The sequence below is a fragment of the Harpia harpyja genome, chromosome 11, assembly GCF_026419915.1.
Source record: "Harpia harpyja isolate bHarHar1 chromosome 11, bHarHar1 primary haplotype, whole genome shotgun sequence".
Taxonomy (NCBI): domain Eukaryota; kingdom Metazoa; phylum Chordata; class Aves; order Accipitriformes; family Accipitridae; genus Harpia; species Harpia harpyja.
Genome location: NC_068950.1, coordinates 9,580,568 through 9,596,504, shown reverse-complemented (window position 1 = coordinate 9,596,504; position 15,937 = coordinate 9,580,568). Strand labels below are relative to the sequence as shown.

The 15,937-nt window shown below is 52.3% G+C and overlaps 1 protein-coding gene across 2 annotated transcripts in view; it reads left to right on the top strand.

Annotated features, from left to right (window-relative positions):
• Positions 1-15,937, top strand: part of CACNA1E (calcium voltage-gated channel subunit alpha1 E) — a 146,350-nt gene that overhangs the window by 15,715 nt on the left and 114,698 nt on the right. For both annotated transcript variants that reach the window (XM_052801159.1, XM_052801158.1), the window contains exon 2: positions 11,610-12,054. In XM_052801159.1, coding sequence (XP_052657119.1) covers positions 11,636-12,054 — 419 coding nt within the window. In that variant the 5' untranslated portion in view covers positions 11,610-11,635. The remainder of the gene's footprint in view (positions 1-11,609; positions 12,055-15,937) is intronic.

Below are 15,937 nucleotides of genomic sequence, written 5' to 3'. Positions count from 1 at the left end.
GCACCTTAGCGAAGCAGTTGGGCTGGGCTTAGCCCGTAGCTCCCCGCTGGGTCCGGGAGCATGGCTGCCTTTAGGAGCCGTCAGGAAGCACCCAGGCTTTCCTGAGGGATTTGGTGGTGTCCCCTGAGGAGGAGAGGGTCCCTTGGGACTTCTGGGTGTGTGTGCATTGGGTGGGAGGTGAGGACTGGGCGCTTGCTGAGCCAGGTTATTAGTCCTGGTGGAAAAAGCAGGATTGCTGAAATGTTCTTTTTAGCTCCCCACAAATATTTATTTGTTTTCCTCCCATCTCCCATACTGTAGGAGACTGGGGAGAAACTGGGCTCAGGGAATGAGCTCTGGGTGTGTGTGGTAGTTTGGAGTGGCTGAGGGTGGCAGGGACAGGTGAGGGTGAGGAAGGACAGGGGCTGGTCCAGGCTTTTGCCCCTGAGCAGCTGAGTGTCCTGGGACATGCTTTCCTACACAGCAGGGAAGCTGGTTGCTTGCTAAAGGGTCCTCAAGGCCTGGTATGTGCATCTGTTATGCAGACAGGCAAGAAATGCCTTTTTATTGTCCATTTATCCTGACCCAGATCAAGCCAGGATAAGGTAAAATGCAAATCAGCTTGGTTCTCTGCAGTGTGCAAGGTAAACAGGGAAGGGTTACAGAAGACCTGGGTGAAGGAGCAGAAGGAAAACCTGCCTTTCCTCCTCTAAGGTTGAATCAGGAAGGTCTTGCTCTGTTTATCCAGCCATTCAGGGTCTGCCCTGTCCTTGTGCTTGCAGCTGGAGCTGCTGGTCAGGACCTTGCAGCAGAGGATGCATAGCATGCTTTCTTCTCCTAGTCTTCAGCATGGCAGGACGGACTTATTCTCTATCCCCTTCCCTTCTTCACTGTGCAATTTGTGCAAGAGACTTTTTTTTTTTGCACAAACAATAAGACCTTTTCAGTGAGTTTTTGTACATAATGAGAACAAAAGTCAAAGAAGAATAAAGCCTGCCGTCGCTCACCTTTAAAGCATCCCTTTGTTTTAACCTCTCAAGGGTGCTGTGACTCCTTGTGCCGGGAATCTGATGTTTGCATGATCGTATAATTGCCTTTGCAGGTCTATTAAGTAATGACACACATTGTGGTTTGTGAGTCACCTTAGCCAAGGCACTGTTGGAAATGAGAACTTTTCCCTGGCTTTGCCAGGTTAAACAAGAATTTTATTATTTTTGTTAAGTTTCCTGGCTGGAGGGAAGAAGGACAGTCCAAAAGAGCTACTGCTGAGGCTGGTGGAGGTGAAATGCAAGAAGGGAACCCAGAAGGCTGGCCTGAGAGATGGCCATGGGATGCTGTCTTGCGATGCTGTAGTCCGAGCTGTCTGCGTGTCCTTCCTGCCCCATCCCAGCAGGCAGTTCCTAGCTAAGCCAGACATTTCTGGAAAAGCCGTAAGCTGTAGCATGAAACCAGAATCAGGGCATATGCTGGCAATGCCCAGGATGCATTAGGTGCCATTCAGACCCCTGACCACCCTCTGGGAAGCCCTGACCAAGCAGCTCCTGGGTCTCATGGTCCATCTTGAGACCACATGTGTTCAGCCTGCCTTGACATGGGGGGTCAAACTTTTCCTGGGGCAGCGCTCAGGAAGCCTGGATGCCTCATGGCTCCCTGTTTTTCCTTCTGTATTTACGTCAAATCCTCTTTGCATCTGTGGTTTCAAGCTGACCCGGGTTTCTGATCTCCTACATCAAAGGCAATGCCCTGTTCTCAGCCCCTTCCTGTGTGCTGCCTCATTTCAGGTGCCCCAGAGCCAGGAGCAAGGGCTGGGCTGTCTTCTGCCAGCAGTGTTTCCCAGAGATGGGTCTATTTAGTTTTTAAAGCCTTTTCTTTCTCTGTTGCACAGCAACTTCTAACACACCCTGGCTTGTGCTGGCAGCTCTTGCTCCCCTCTATACCCTGGCAATTCTTGCAGCTGCTTTTGGGCTGAGAGTGGTGGAGACCAATGCTGAACCCCAATGTCGCTTGGGGTCACTTGTCCTTTGAAATGAGCTAACTTAGGCTGAGGGATGTGGAGATGCTGTTTTCCTCATGTCTGCTGCTGGGCGAGGGGATGGTTTCAAGGCCTGTGAGCTCAGGGCTGTTTCCATGCTTGCACTTTATGTTGGCGTAGGCTGTCTGCCCTGTGTTGCAGGAATGACAGGCAGCCCGGGAGGATCATTGCGCCTTTCCGAGGAAAACCTCCTCGCGCTGAGAGCTGGAGGGAGGAGGGTAGCGTGGCCCCAAAGGGGCAACAGCCTGTGCTCTTGTGCAGGAACAGAGTTATATTCCTGGAGGGTGGCCAGGTGATCGCAGCTGGAAATTATCTTAAGAAGTCCTGGCTCTGCCCTTCTTTGGAAAGCAAACTCCTAAGGGCATGCTCTCTGGCTATGTGTACATATAGCTCCAAGCACTGCTGGTTTCTAGATGCTGCTGTTGCATAGATCACAGCTTGCTTTCCTGTCCCCGATTATTTCTATTGCCAGGCTTGGTCCCATGCTGTTTGCAGAGCAGCGGTGCTGTGCCAGGCGAGCCTAGAGTCTAGAGCTCGCTTGCCTGCCCGAGTGCATACCTCTCCCCTTGGCCCTGCTCAGGGGAAGAGCTTGTACAAGGAAGGGAAATGCCAAGCATCGTCCAGTGTTCCCCATCTCTGCCTACAGCTGAGAGCATGCACGCTCTCAGTTCTGTCTGCATGTGTTTTCTCTGGGGAGAACTGGGATGCTGGTGGGGGTCGGCGCTGGTGTGGAGCTGGTATCGGCGGTGGCAGGTTGCAGGCGTGATGGGCATGCAATGAGGGGTGCCTTGCCTTGAGATGCAGAAACATCTGCCTGTCTGGCACTGAGGGGCGCAGGAAGAGGTGAGATGGTCTCAAAGGAGATGCTGGAAGAAATTTGGGCATCGGGTTGTCTGTCAGGATGGGTGTTCCCAAGCATGCCTGGTGCTACCCCATCACTGAAATCCCTACATCGGGCCAGTCAGAGCCCTGTCTCTCACTGCCACCCCAGCAGCATCATGCCTGCCGCTGGCTGTGACCTGAAAGCATCCTCAGGGCTGGGGCTCGCTGCCTGCCGCCGGCCCCGGAGCTGGGGGTCCTGCTCCCCTGGCAGTGTCTGGGTCTCCTATCTCTCTGTGCCAGAGATGGAGGGCTGATTTCTTTGACATACATTTATATAAATAATAGTGGGGTGGTTTAACAGTTGCTCTTAAAGGAGAGATGAGATAATTTCATGTTTTGATATTCTTAAAGCTGATTCCCCTGGGAGCGATGCTCTGCAGGAGGACTCCCTTACCCAGGGGCTGTGCTACCCCACTGCTGGCAAGGGCAGAGCCCTTGCATCCACCACGGGCTCGCTGGCCTTTGAGATGCCTCCTAGTTGGGACAGGGTCCGAGCAGCAGCCTGGCCCCATCCAGGCTCAGTGCAGCTTTTCCCAGGAAGCGGGCTCTGCTGCTGGAGCATCATGCTGGCTGTGAAAACCCTGGCGTGGCAGAACAAAAGCTGTTTACCAGATAAAAGTTTGTCTGATGTCTGGTACTGGAGCATCTCCTGGCCTGAAGCAGCCCCTGGGTATTCGGAGCTGTGCTCTTTCCTCCATCTGATCTTTGCAGTCATTCCTGGGGTCTTTGATGTAGTGTCTTGGCACAGTGAACACCCAAAAAACAGTTTATTATACATGAATGGGTGATGAGAAATGAATGTTTCTTGAGAAACGAGCCAAGTGGCCCTGCTCTGATTGTACCATGTCTCTCTGCCCCAAGCACACTGGTGTGTGTGGTGCTGCTTTCCCCTGGCTCTCCTGTACTGGGATGTTTGACCCGGTTCTTTCACCTGCACCTTTTGCTGAGTGTAGGAACAGGTCTGTGCAAGGAGCCCTTGCCTGGAAATATCACTTCTTTTCTCTCCTTCCGACTTTGCTTAAGTCTCTCTGTTACTGGTGTCATACAAAGCTCCCAAGCACAGGATGCAACACTGGCTCTTGCTGGGTACCGGGTGCACACCGGGGATGCTGGGACCAGCTCTTCCCAGCAGAGCTGCTGCAAACCTGCCGGTGGTGGGGGCTATGGGAGAGGGGTTTAATCCAGCAAACTTTTCCCCAGTAACAAATGACTTGACTAAAAATAGCTCACCCTCGCCAGCTGGCTCCCGCAGCCACTGTGCCGCACAGACCCAGCCGCCGCATTCGGTGCAAGACAGAGGAGCTGGAGGAGTGTGTTTGTGGGGGTCCGGAGCCAGCCCGAGCAGGGCTCGCCCACCATGGCATCCGTGCCGCTGCGAGGGGAAGTGCATGTGATGGGAGAGGAAAAGGCCACGAGGATGAATCAGTTGCTCTTGCAGCCCATCTGTCTCTGTTTGCAGGGGCCCCACGCTGAATTTCTTCCTAGCGCTCTGAGGTTTAGTGCTCTGCTTAGCTGCATTGTGTGAGCTCTACTTCTCCCCTTGAGCAGGGACTAATAATTAGCAGTGTGGGGTAAGCACGGCTCAGCAGAGAGGGGCAGATGGCATTTGATTGTCCGGAAAACCAAGTGGCCTCCATGGCCCAGGAGAGGCAGGTTAGCAAGCCAGAGGGAAGGGGTGGCAGGGGATGGATTTGGAGCATCCCTGTGCCCCAGGAAGGATGGAGCGGGGCTGAGATGTCTGAGCGTGTGAGTTCCCAGGGAGACCAGCCAAGCTCGGGGAAGAGACATCCCGTATGGGCTGGTGAAGTGGACAAACCCTGCCTGGCTCGGTCTGTCCCCGAGATGCTTGGGGGCAGCATCCTAGATGCTCTCCTACATATATACACATCTTCCAGAAGGGTTTGCTCTTGTCTCTTGTGCTCTCTCCTTGCTCATTCAGGAGAGAGGAGGGACACTTGCTTACAAGGGGAAGCAGGAGCATCAGAGCAGCTTCTTGCTCTGATGCTGCTGTTGAAATCATCCCCCGAATCCCCAGGGAAGCCTGCTGGGCTGATGGACCATGGTCAGAGGACTCTGGCAGGTTTGCCGCTTGTTGCGTACAAAACAGCCGGGGTTTGTCCATCCTGGGCTGAGGCCTCATGTCCTCTCCAGGAAGACATCTGCCACCCTGCTTGCCCAGGGCTCATGGCAGTGCTGGAGCTCAGCGCTGTGGTGCTGGACCCTTGTGCTGCTGGGGGAAGATCAGCCCCCACCAGCCAGCACAGCATTAAGCCTTTCTGCTTTAACTCCGGGGGTTTTGGTGAAGGTTATTCAGATAATGGAAGCAAAGAGCTCACCCAGTGCCTTAAGTGCTGAGTGTAGTTATTATGGTAATACATAGTTAGTTGGCTAAAGACTTGATTGCTGCTGTTGTAACACAAACACATACACAGAGAAAACCCCTAAAAGAAATTTCCTCTTTGTAGGTCAGTGGTGCTGCTGGGAACCTGCTTCTCACTGCAGCTCTTTATTAGTTAATCAGCTGCTAGAAGTTAAAAATGAAGTATGGTGTGAGAGTCCAGGGTCTCCTGCCTGCAGAGGCTGTGTTCCCCAGCTGTGGCATGTGGTTTGGGTTGAGATAACGGGGTCGAGCCACTTGGCAATGTGTGGTCATCTCTCAAGGATGCTGCAGAGGACCTGTGTGTGTCTCTTCTTCCATCACTTGTCCTCTGGTGCAGAGGTCTTGAAAAGGCTGTTCTTGGTGGTTTGTGGGGCGGGACGCTGCCCTGGGTTGTGTCCCATTTCAACACAGGTTGAGGTACAGGCTAAGGGGCAAGAGTTGCTTACTGTGCTGTCCCTGTTTGGCTGTGGCACTCCCACCGTGGGAGGGGTTGGATGGATGCTGGGTGTGATCTCTCTAATGAGATCCCCATTAGGCAGGGTTGAGCTCTGGCTGTGCATCGTCACAGCTGGGTGGTCCATGTCCTCAGGTGTCCCCCTGGTTGTGCTGGGAGCATCATGCTGCTACCAGCCACTGTGCAGGTGAAAGCACAAGTGCTAGTGCTTTCACAGCTGAATATCCACACTCTAATTCAGTTTGACTGCTCCCAGTGCCCTGTGGCCATGGTTTTATCTAGATGACTTCTCTGCTTCCAGAGCAAACAGTAAATTTCCTGACTCTTATTACTTTTAGACCGATATTTGGGAGATAAGAGCCTCTAGAAACTTCATTTTCTGGTATTGAAAGCCTGCTGTGTGTCACAACAGCAGCTGTTCCTTGGCTCTCCTGTATCAAATGCAGCCAAATGCACTGTTTCTGTGCAGTGGTGTCCTCTCCTTTTGGTGCAGTTGGGTGATCAGGGGGCAGTGGGGGCTGCCTGGAGCCACGCGCGGCTCTGTGCCATGCGCTCGTCACATCCCGGCCGTGCAACCGGGGATATGGACAGCGAGCATCAGCCGGAGTCACCCATGGGAAACCACGTGTGGTACCATGGTGGGTCAGATAGGTGGATACGCTGTTTTCTTTTGCTTTTTTAAAAAATTATTTATTGTCATTAACAGAACTGCAAAGCCATCTTCTGCCCAGCTGTTAACAGGGAGCTGTGTGGCAAACCTGGGTTTATTCCCATGCAAAGGCTGATTTGCAGCTGGAAGGGTTCAGGGGCACCGATACGCACCCAAGTTGTAAGTTATTAAGCAAACCTGGTGTGGAGGCAGGGCTGCTGTCCAGCTCTGTGGTCCCAGCTCCAGCCGTGGCCTGTTCCTGGCACATACCAAGCTGTGGGTTTCCTCCAACAGGATCAGAAAATAACTTCATGTTTGCAAAACCGGCCACGTGTTGGCTTGCCCTAAGTTTCCCTTTTGTGGGAGGCAGGGCTGGTGTTTAATTTGGCGTCTGCTGTTTACATGAACAAATGTGGTGTTTTTCTCACTAATTCAGATTTTGTGTAAAAATAAAGTGGGTTTGTTTTCGGTGTAAGGGGGGGACCAAAGGCTAAAAGATGGGCAGATGCCCTGGTGTCAGATGCTTCATACGTGGCGCGTGCACCCTCGTTAGCGCGTAGCCTCATCAGCTTTCCTTAACAAAATGTTCTGGCATCCTCCCCTCTCTGCTTGTCACTTCTCTGGAGGGAACGTGGCTTGTTCTGCTGGCAGCGTGAGCCCTGTTTGCTTAGGCGGAGACAGAGCTAATTATTTCTATTTATTTCCTCAAACTTTCTCAGTGTTTCATCTGAGGGCTCTGCTTGAGCTTTTTCACTTATCTCCAAGCCTGGGAGTCACCGGTGTCCCTGGAGCAAGCCTGGTGGGAGATGCATTGGTAGGCATCAGGAGAGCTGGTGTCTGTGTGGATGCCGGACCTGCCCTCGGGATGTGTCCTCGTTTGCTCTTAGCTAATTGTCCTCAGGGCTCTGCTTGCAGCCACGCCATGGCTGAAACCTGGAGGGCTCATGCTTGGTATGCAAGAAAGCGTCTCATCCTCCCCAAGGAAATGCTCAGGGAAGAAACAGGGCTGCAGAATGGTTGCTTGGTTTTTGTTGGTTTGTTATTTTTTTTTGTTGGTTTGTTATTTTTTTTTGTTGGTTTGTTATTTTTTTTTGTTGGTTTGTTATTTTTTTTTGTTGGTTTGTTATTTTTTTTTGTTGGTTTGTTATTTTTTTTTGTTGGTTTGTTATTTTTTTTTGTTGGTTTGTTATTTTTTTTTGTTGGTTTGTTATTTTTTTTTAAATAAAACAACCCACCCCCCCCCAAATCAATGCACCCCCCCCCCCCCCCAATACAAACCAAAAAAAAAACCCCTCCCCCAAAACCTGGCGTGACTGGATGAGGAGTTAAACTTTAGCAGGGGAGGGTTGAAAATGAGCAAAGCAATATGAGAAGGAAAGATGTAGGTTAGGAAAATTGGAAATTGTAAAGGTACTGTTGTGGTTTAACCCCAGCCAGCAACTAAGCACCATGCGGCCACTCATTCACCTCCCTCACAGTGGGATGGGGGAGAGAATCAGAAGGGTAAAAGTGAGAAAACTCGTGGGCTGGGAGAAAGACAGTTTAATAGGTAAAGCAAAAGCCGTGCATGCAAGCAAAGCAAAATGAGGAATTCATTCACCAGGTCCCATTGGCAGGCAGGTGTTCAGCCATCTCCAGGAAAGCAGGGCTCCATGCATAAGTTACTTGGGGAAGACAAACGCCATCACTCCAAACGACCCCCCCCTTCCTCCTCCTTCTCCCAGCTTTATATGCTGAGCATGACATCATGTGGTCTGGAATATCCCTGGGGTCTGTTGGGGTCAGCTGTCCCAGCTGTGCCGCCCCAACTTCTTGTGTCCTGCCAGCCTCTTGGCTGGTGGGGTGAGAAGTGGAAAACACCTTGACTCTGTGTAAGCCCTGCTCAGCAATAACTAAAACATCTTGGCATTATCAACACTGTTTTCAGCACAAATCCAAACCATAGCCCCATACTAGCTAATATGAAGAAACTTAACTCTATCCCAGCCAAACCCAGCACATTCTCCACCCTTTATTCCATACCATTTACATCATGCCCAGGTCTCGCTATCCAATACATCCTCATTACCCACCCACTCCCCTTCTCATCCTTTGATATAATACACAGCTATCATTCTCTCAGTCTATGGACCACCCCTGTGAAATGTCTGTAAAATGTCTACAGATGTTCCCTGAGTTCACTTAGTCTGTGACTTTGGGCTCTGTCTCTTACGGTGGTCACTCAGGGCAGGAGAGGCAGTGTGTTGTGTGGAGTTATTGGGCACCAAAGCCAGCTCGGGTCGGGTCGCTGCTGCACTGGCACTGCTTCTTGTAAGGCTTGTCCTTTCCTCCATTGGTTCAGGTAGTTCCTGCTATAGTAGTTCCTGTAACATGCAACTCAAATCATGGGTTACAACAAGGCTCTACAGAGAGATCCGGACAGGCTGGATCGATGGGCTGAGGCCAATCGTATGAGGTTCAACAAGGCCAAGTGCCGGGTCCTGCACTTCGGTCACGGCAACCCCATGCAGCGCTACAGGCTTGGGGAAGAGTGGCTGGAAAGCTGCCCGGCAGAGAAAGACCTGGGGGTGCTGGTTGACAGCTGGCTGAATATGAGCCAGCAGTGTGCCCGGGTGGCCAAGAAGGCCAATGGCATCCTGGCCTGTATCAGGAACAGTGTGGCCAGCAGGAACAGGGAGGTGGTTGTTCCCCTGTACTCGGCACTGGTGAGGCCGCACCTCGAGTCCTGTGTTCAGTTTTGGGCCCCTCACTACAGGAAAGACATTGAGCTGCTGGAGCGTGTCCAGAGGAGAGCAACCAAGTTGGTGAGGGGCCTGGAGCACAAGTCTTATGAGGAGCAGCTGAGGGAGCTGGGGTTGTTCAGTCTAGAAAAGAGGAGGCTGAGGGGAGACCTTATCGCTCTCTACAACCACCTGAAAGGGGGTTGTAGTGAGGTGGGTGCTGGTCTCTTCTGTCAGGTGGCTGGAGATAGGACGAGAGGGAATGGCCTCAAGTTGCGGCAAGGGAGATTTAGGTTAGATATTAGGAAAAATTTCTTTACTGAGAGGGTTGTCAAACATTGGAATGGGCTGCCCAGGGAAGTGGTTGAGTCACCATCCCTGGAGGTATTCAAAAAGCGAGTAGACGGGGTACTTCAGAACATGGTTTAGTGGGCATGGATGATGGTTGGACTCGATGATCTTGAAGGTCCTTTCCAACCTAAATGATTCTATGATTCCATAATTTAAAGGCATATCCATTACAGTCTCCATCCCTGGTCCCTTTGGGCCAAGTTATAGGGTCTCACATTTCAATGAACTCCTCCCCTTGCTCCTAGCCTGACTAGCAGCAAGGGGTTCCTGCTATAGTAATTCCCATAACATGCAACTCAAATCCCAGGTTACAGCAATTTAAAGGAAAGGCATAGGTTAGGAAAATGAGAAATTGTAAAGGTATGTAGGACTGGATTGAAAAATTAAGTAATTAATGCCTTTAAAACAGTAAGTCACATGGGTAAGCAGAGTAGTGAAGTGAAGAATCTGTTTATAGCTTTTGGTGGGAGCAGCCAAACTCGTCTTATTGATGTGCTAATTAATTTACTGAGGCTCTTACTGGTAGTTGCCTTTTTCTTTCTAGAGAGCTTGCTAAGGGGCAAGTAGCCCTTGGGCTGGACAGGTTTAAATTTGGGGGCAACTTTAGACACTTCCGATTTGCAGCGCAGCGCCACAGACCCAAAGAAGATGGGATGCTTCCCTGGCTGGGCTGTGCACCCCTTCCCCTGTGGTGTGGGGATGTCAGGCTGATTTGGGCTAGCATGGGGGACACGCTCTGTTTTGTCCTCTTTTGCTCTTGACTTCCCCCCCCATATTTATTTTACTTTTGCTCCTGCTGTGGTAATTTCCCAGCTTTTCTCCTGACTGCTGTTCTTGTCTCCCTGTTTGCTCTGGAGGAGTTCAGGTGTCTCCAAACAATGCCCTGGGAAGGGGTTAAGATGACTGATGTGCTCAATTTGCTGTATTATTGCTGTATTTCAGGGGGTTTAAATGCTCCTTTCCCTTGCTAGGTTGTTTCCCCCTGTGTCAGGGATGTAGTTAGGAAGGGAGTGACAGCGTGGGTGTGAAGCACCAGCTGCCTTGCTCTTCTCTGTCATCCCCTCTTTCACCTCCATCATGGGCAAGCACGGGGCGGGGGGGGAGAATTTCATGGACTGCTGGAGCAAAGCCCTTCCTACAGCAATAATGTGCTGAATGGAGATTCTCCAACAGGAGAATAAAGCGTTTAACCACGACAAGGCTTTGGGTGTATTCTCAGACACAAGCATCTCCTGTCTGTAAAGCATCATCTATTTTGCTTAGCCGAAAAGTGTTGCTCAGCATGGTGTTTCGGGCAGCTTTCCCACGCCTTTCGTTCCGATGTGCAGCTCCCGAGTCAAAGCTGTGCTGATATTTCCACATCCAGCCTCCAAAGCTGCTGCCTGTCTCTGCCAAGTTGCCTGGCCATCATCCCATGAGTGTGGGGCTGGAGAGGGGTCATGGATGCTCTGGCCAGGGATGCTCCAGCGCTGTGCCCACCTGGGAGGCAGCGTGCGAGGGCACCGCACCATCTGCCGGCATGTGTGCCACTTGCACGGCCCCTGCCTGCATGGGCAGCTGAGTGCGGGTAGCGCTTGGCATTGGCCAGCTTTTTGGCGAGTGCACGGCTGCCTGCTGGGCTGGGTGAGGAGGGCCGCGCTGGGGGTTACTGGGTTGTGCTCCTAGCTGAGCTGTGCTATGCTAGCCCTTTTTATTCCTCCTGACCCCCTGCAAAAGAAAAAAAAAACCCCAAAAGAGCAAAAAAAAAAAAAAAAAAAAAAAAAAGGGCAAAAGCAGTGCAGGGGTGGTTTGATCCAGGTCTCCCAAGTCTCCTCTTTTCCCATCCGTGAGACAGCGTGGGGGGCTCATGTTGTGGTCCGGCCACGGGGAGCTGTGCTGCTCTGGGGACCCCTGGAAGGACTGACTGCAGGGTCAGAGAGCTGCAGGTTCAAGAGGTGTAGGGCTGCCCAGACTGGGAAGGAGGAGGAAAGCGGTAATGCAGGAGGTGCTACCCCTTGCCCTAGGCTGGGGGTCTAATGTTACGAGCCCTGTGCCTGGTTTGAGAGGGTCTAGCTCAGCACACCCAGGAGAAATGGGCCTTTCAGCTGGGGTGGGAGGGAGGGAATTGGGGAGCAAATGGAGGAAAGCCCTAAGCCTCCTCTCTCTGTCTTGTGCCCCTTCAGAGTGATGAGCTACAACAGCACCAAAGATGCTGGGATTCGGCACGTGCTCCGTCAGCGCCCCGGCGCCGGGCAGGGGGGCTGAGCTGGACCCTGCCTCCCCCCGCTATGTCCTGGCCCTGCCCGAAGAGGAGACGTGGCGCAAGCACCGGCTCGGTCTCATGCAAACCACCCAGTCCTGCAACTTGCTGGAGCCCGAGAGCCTGGCCGAGGCCCTGGTCTCGCGCGCCACCAGCTTCGATGCCCTCTACGAGCCCCGGTCCCGGGATGCCGATGCCGGCACAGAGACGGGCAGCGCCTTCGATCTGGGGCTCGGCCAGTATGTCCCTGTGAGCCCGGACGTTATCAAGCGCCGGCGGGGCGGGCTGATCGAGCAGAGGGACATTATCAAGGCACACGAAGCGCACAAGATGCAGAGCACGCCACAGGCGCGGAGGAAGGAGTGGGAGTAAGTACCGGAGAGCCCCCAGCCCAGGTGGGCAGCCGGGGGGAGCGGGAGCGTTCCCTGTTCTCCGTGGGGCTGGGGGATGTCATGGTGGTGTCACCCCTGCGGAGCAGCCAACACCAGCTGTGCTTGATCTTCTGGCACTCTTGAGCTGGGCTGCTTTTCCCCATTGCCTTTGTTTTCCAGGGAGGATTTTTAAAGGCAGGGAACAACTTGAAACACAAGGAATGAGATTCCCCCCCCTCCCACCCTGGCAAACCTCTTCTGGGTCCTTTCCTCTCCCTGTGCTTTTAAAACTGATGGTGGTCCTGCCTCCAGCACCTGGGGCCTTGTGTAGCCCCTGTCCTGCCCTGGGGCTCGGCACATCCCGCAGGTCCTGCAGGGCTTGGGCTGGTCTGAGCCGGCTGGACTGCGGTGTTTTTCTGATGGGGTGAGTTTGCGGGGTGCGTGCGAGAGATGGAAAGAGATAGTGGTGTGCCGTGTACGGGAGGTGAGCGTTTTGTCGGCCAAAGTGGTGGGAGATGTCTCTCTCGGCTCTGAGCTGGATGGTGGCATCTGATGGGAACGGTGCAAAAAGGCCTCTGTGGATGAGGGGGTTCCCCAAATTGTGGGGCAGTTAGTGAGATGTAGAGGAAACTTGGAAGTCCTCCATCTTGGAAGTCTTCAAAATAGTTTCCCTTGGCTGCAGTGAGGCTTTTGGATGCATTTAGGGTTATTGCCTTCTGCTTTTACTGTGGCTTGAGCCCTGCTGTGAGGGGATTTGTATTTAATCCTAAAAAGTGGCCAAGTCCCCCTGAATCAGAGCAAGCTGGAGGCATTATTGAACTTGGGAAAACAGAAGAGAAGTGCTTGGCAGAGCTAGAACCCGCTCATTTTACTTATTATTTTCCTTTAATTAACTTCTTCCCATAGTTTGCCTTGGTGCTGTGAGAAAACCCCAGCTCCAAGTCCTGGATTATTCTCCCTCGCCTGGCATTCACTGCGCAACCAAGGCTGCAGCCACACGCTTCAGTCCTGCATTTAAATTACAAGGTTCCCCCTCTTGTGTCTACTTGGCAAAATTGCCTGGGATAAGCTGCTGCAGAACATCCTGCTCCAATATTGCCGGTCCAGAGCATCTCCTTGATTAATACAATCAATGTATTATAAAACACCTGAAGGAGGTGGGAGGCCCTATATTAATTAGATGTGGTGTGTTGCTTTGGTGAGATCCAGGTCAGTGCTCTGCTCGTTTGAAGTGGGTAGGGTTTCTTTGGGATGCTCTGCATGATAAAATTGCTTGTGATAATTCTGAGGCTGCTCCTGCCTTTTTTTTGGAGGGCAGCCCATCAGCGAGACTCGGTGCTCATCCCTTTGTGCCCAGGGAACCTCCTGGCCGGTGACTCAGGAAGCCCCGCGCAGGGGAAATAAATTGACATATGGGCTCGGCAAGTGCTTGGTGCCTTGTTATCTTTTGCAGCTCACCGGGGATGCCAGATGAATAAATCATGACCGGGCAGGAAGCAGAGGGATGGCCTCGTTAATTGTCGGCTGGTGGAGCGAGTTCCTAGAACGGCTGCTCGCTAATTAACTGTCTGGATGACTACAGCTCTATTTTGTGGCAGGGAGATGAAGCCGGAGCCTTTCGTGCTCGTACCGCGCGGGATGTGCCCCTTTCGCTGCCTTTGGCTGCTTTATCTAGCAGTAACTCAAACACAAAGCCTAATATTTCTGTCTTTGAGGCAATGGGAATATGTAGATGGCTGTGCTGGCTGCTGCCATCCCAACCTGATATATTGGGTATTTCCCCAGCCTGGTAGGGCCCAATCTTTGCATTTCCCAGCTCCCGGATGCCTGGTTTTGGCATTTCAACCCACTTTACAATGGTTTTGTGGGTGTGTGTGGGAAGTCATGTCTAAGGCAGGTGTCCCTGAGATTTGAGATGGGCTGCCCTCCCTTTACCAGGCTTGTCGCTGTCAGGGTCTGGCCATGGGGCGCTCTCCTTGCAGATGCCCAAGCCCGCAGCCCAGTAGCCACGCTGCAGGAGGTGGACATGTTTGTGCTTTGCAGAAGTCCCCCGTGCCAGGGGGATGCCGGGCTCTGGCACCGATGGCAGAGCCTGTGGGCTTGGCAGACCTTGCGTCCCCCACCGAGGACCCCACTGCCCATCCTGGCCAGGTCCCTTCCCAGGGAGTCAGCGATCTCGGCACAGCAGGCTGAGCCCCAGAGGGCTGGATCTGTGGCTCTCCAAAAGTTAGGTGCCCTGATACCCCTTTAGCCTGCAAAACCCACATGCCAGAGGCTCCTGCTTTAACATCAGACTCATAAACCAGTGGTGTTTCCCCAAAAACTTTGCTAAAGCCCAGGCCGGTATGCAGAGCCAGTAACCCTGTTACTGTGGATGCTCTCTGGGACTAGATGGATAGCATGTGGGGGAGTAAAAGCGAATTAATTTCCTTATCTATAATTTTATTAGTAATAATGCAATTTCCCTGTGATTTAATTTTCAGAAGGGCCCATCTCCCATGCTTTGAATCGCCCTAGGGGCTTTTGCCTGGGAAGTCTGGCTCTGTCTCTCCCCGTGAGCAGTGGAGTCACACTTTTCCCATGGCCCCAGCATGGCGATGGGCATTAGATGGAACATGGGGAACCTGGAAAATGGCTTTTCTGTGCAATTTTGAGCTGTGGCAGACCCAGGGAGATGGCTGGCTTGCCCACGGGTCAGGGCAGGCCCAGAATAACTGATTTTTAAATTTTTTTTTTTCCCCCTTGTTGCCAAAACCTGATGAGTTAAGCCAGGGTGGTTCAGAGAGGTCTGCACCTCCTTCTTAAGGCTTCTGGGGAGTTTTTGGTTAAACATTGTGCTCTGAGTGCTATCCGTCTTGCACGAATTAACTCCGACATGCATTTCAGCATCTGCCGCCTTGCTCAGGGCTCCAAGAGCGACTCAGTAGCTGCTGGAGATCCCCTTGGGCTCCTGTTTGCCAGCGGTGGCTGGGGGGTGTGCGGTGGGGTGGGCACGGGGAGAGAGTGCTGCCTGTGCCTCTCCTCTGCCACATGAGAGACTTCTGCTCCCCTGGAGCAGCTTTGTCTTTGCAGGTGCGGTATTCCTGGTGTGCAGCCAGATGTTGTGTGCAGCCGCTGTCATGCTGGGTTGATACGGAAGAGAAGCAAAGGCTTTTTCTTAGTCACCAGTATTAGCATTGGCAGGTCTGACCCTTACCAGGACTCCATCTCTGCTGCCTTTTGCCACTGAAAAAAACCCACAAGTGAAATGTGCTTGCCCCTTAAGATGAAATAAGAATAGGAGGGGGAAAATGCTCTTTTCTCTGTTTTTTTTTCATGGGGAAACTGAGGCAGAGAGCAGAAAACACCATCTGCTAAGTGCATCTGGGGCAGTGGCTCTGTAGAAGGCTTAATTTTATGGTGAAGGCTGCATGTACCAGGCTACTTTCTTTTTGACTAAGGGAGTTAAGTCCAAGGCAGACACTAAAACCCGTTTCCAGAGTCCTGGCCGGGTGCCCTGCAGAGATATCTGCTGCACTTCAAGGCTTGCCATGCTGCTGCTGCGTTGAGCGGTTGTGGCTGAATTACCAATGTCTTTGCCACATACTTGTGGCAGCATCATTTGGACTATGTCTGGCTGAGAGCTCAAAAGAAAAGCTCCTTGTCAAAATAAGCAAACGGGGGACTTCCTGTGGCTTCTCCAGGCTGAGTAGCTGCTTCTTTAGCTGATGGTAAGGACAGGTAGAGCCACCCAGGGAACACCCCAGAAAAGCCTCCAGCTGAGTTTGCAGCAAGCAGGACCCAAACCTGCCTTGCATGGCTTAAAACCACATGTGCATGGATATTTGTTGAGTTTAGCTTGAGCATTTTGGGGAATGCAAGCTGTGCTCTCATTTTGGAA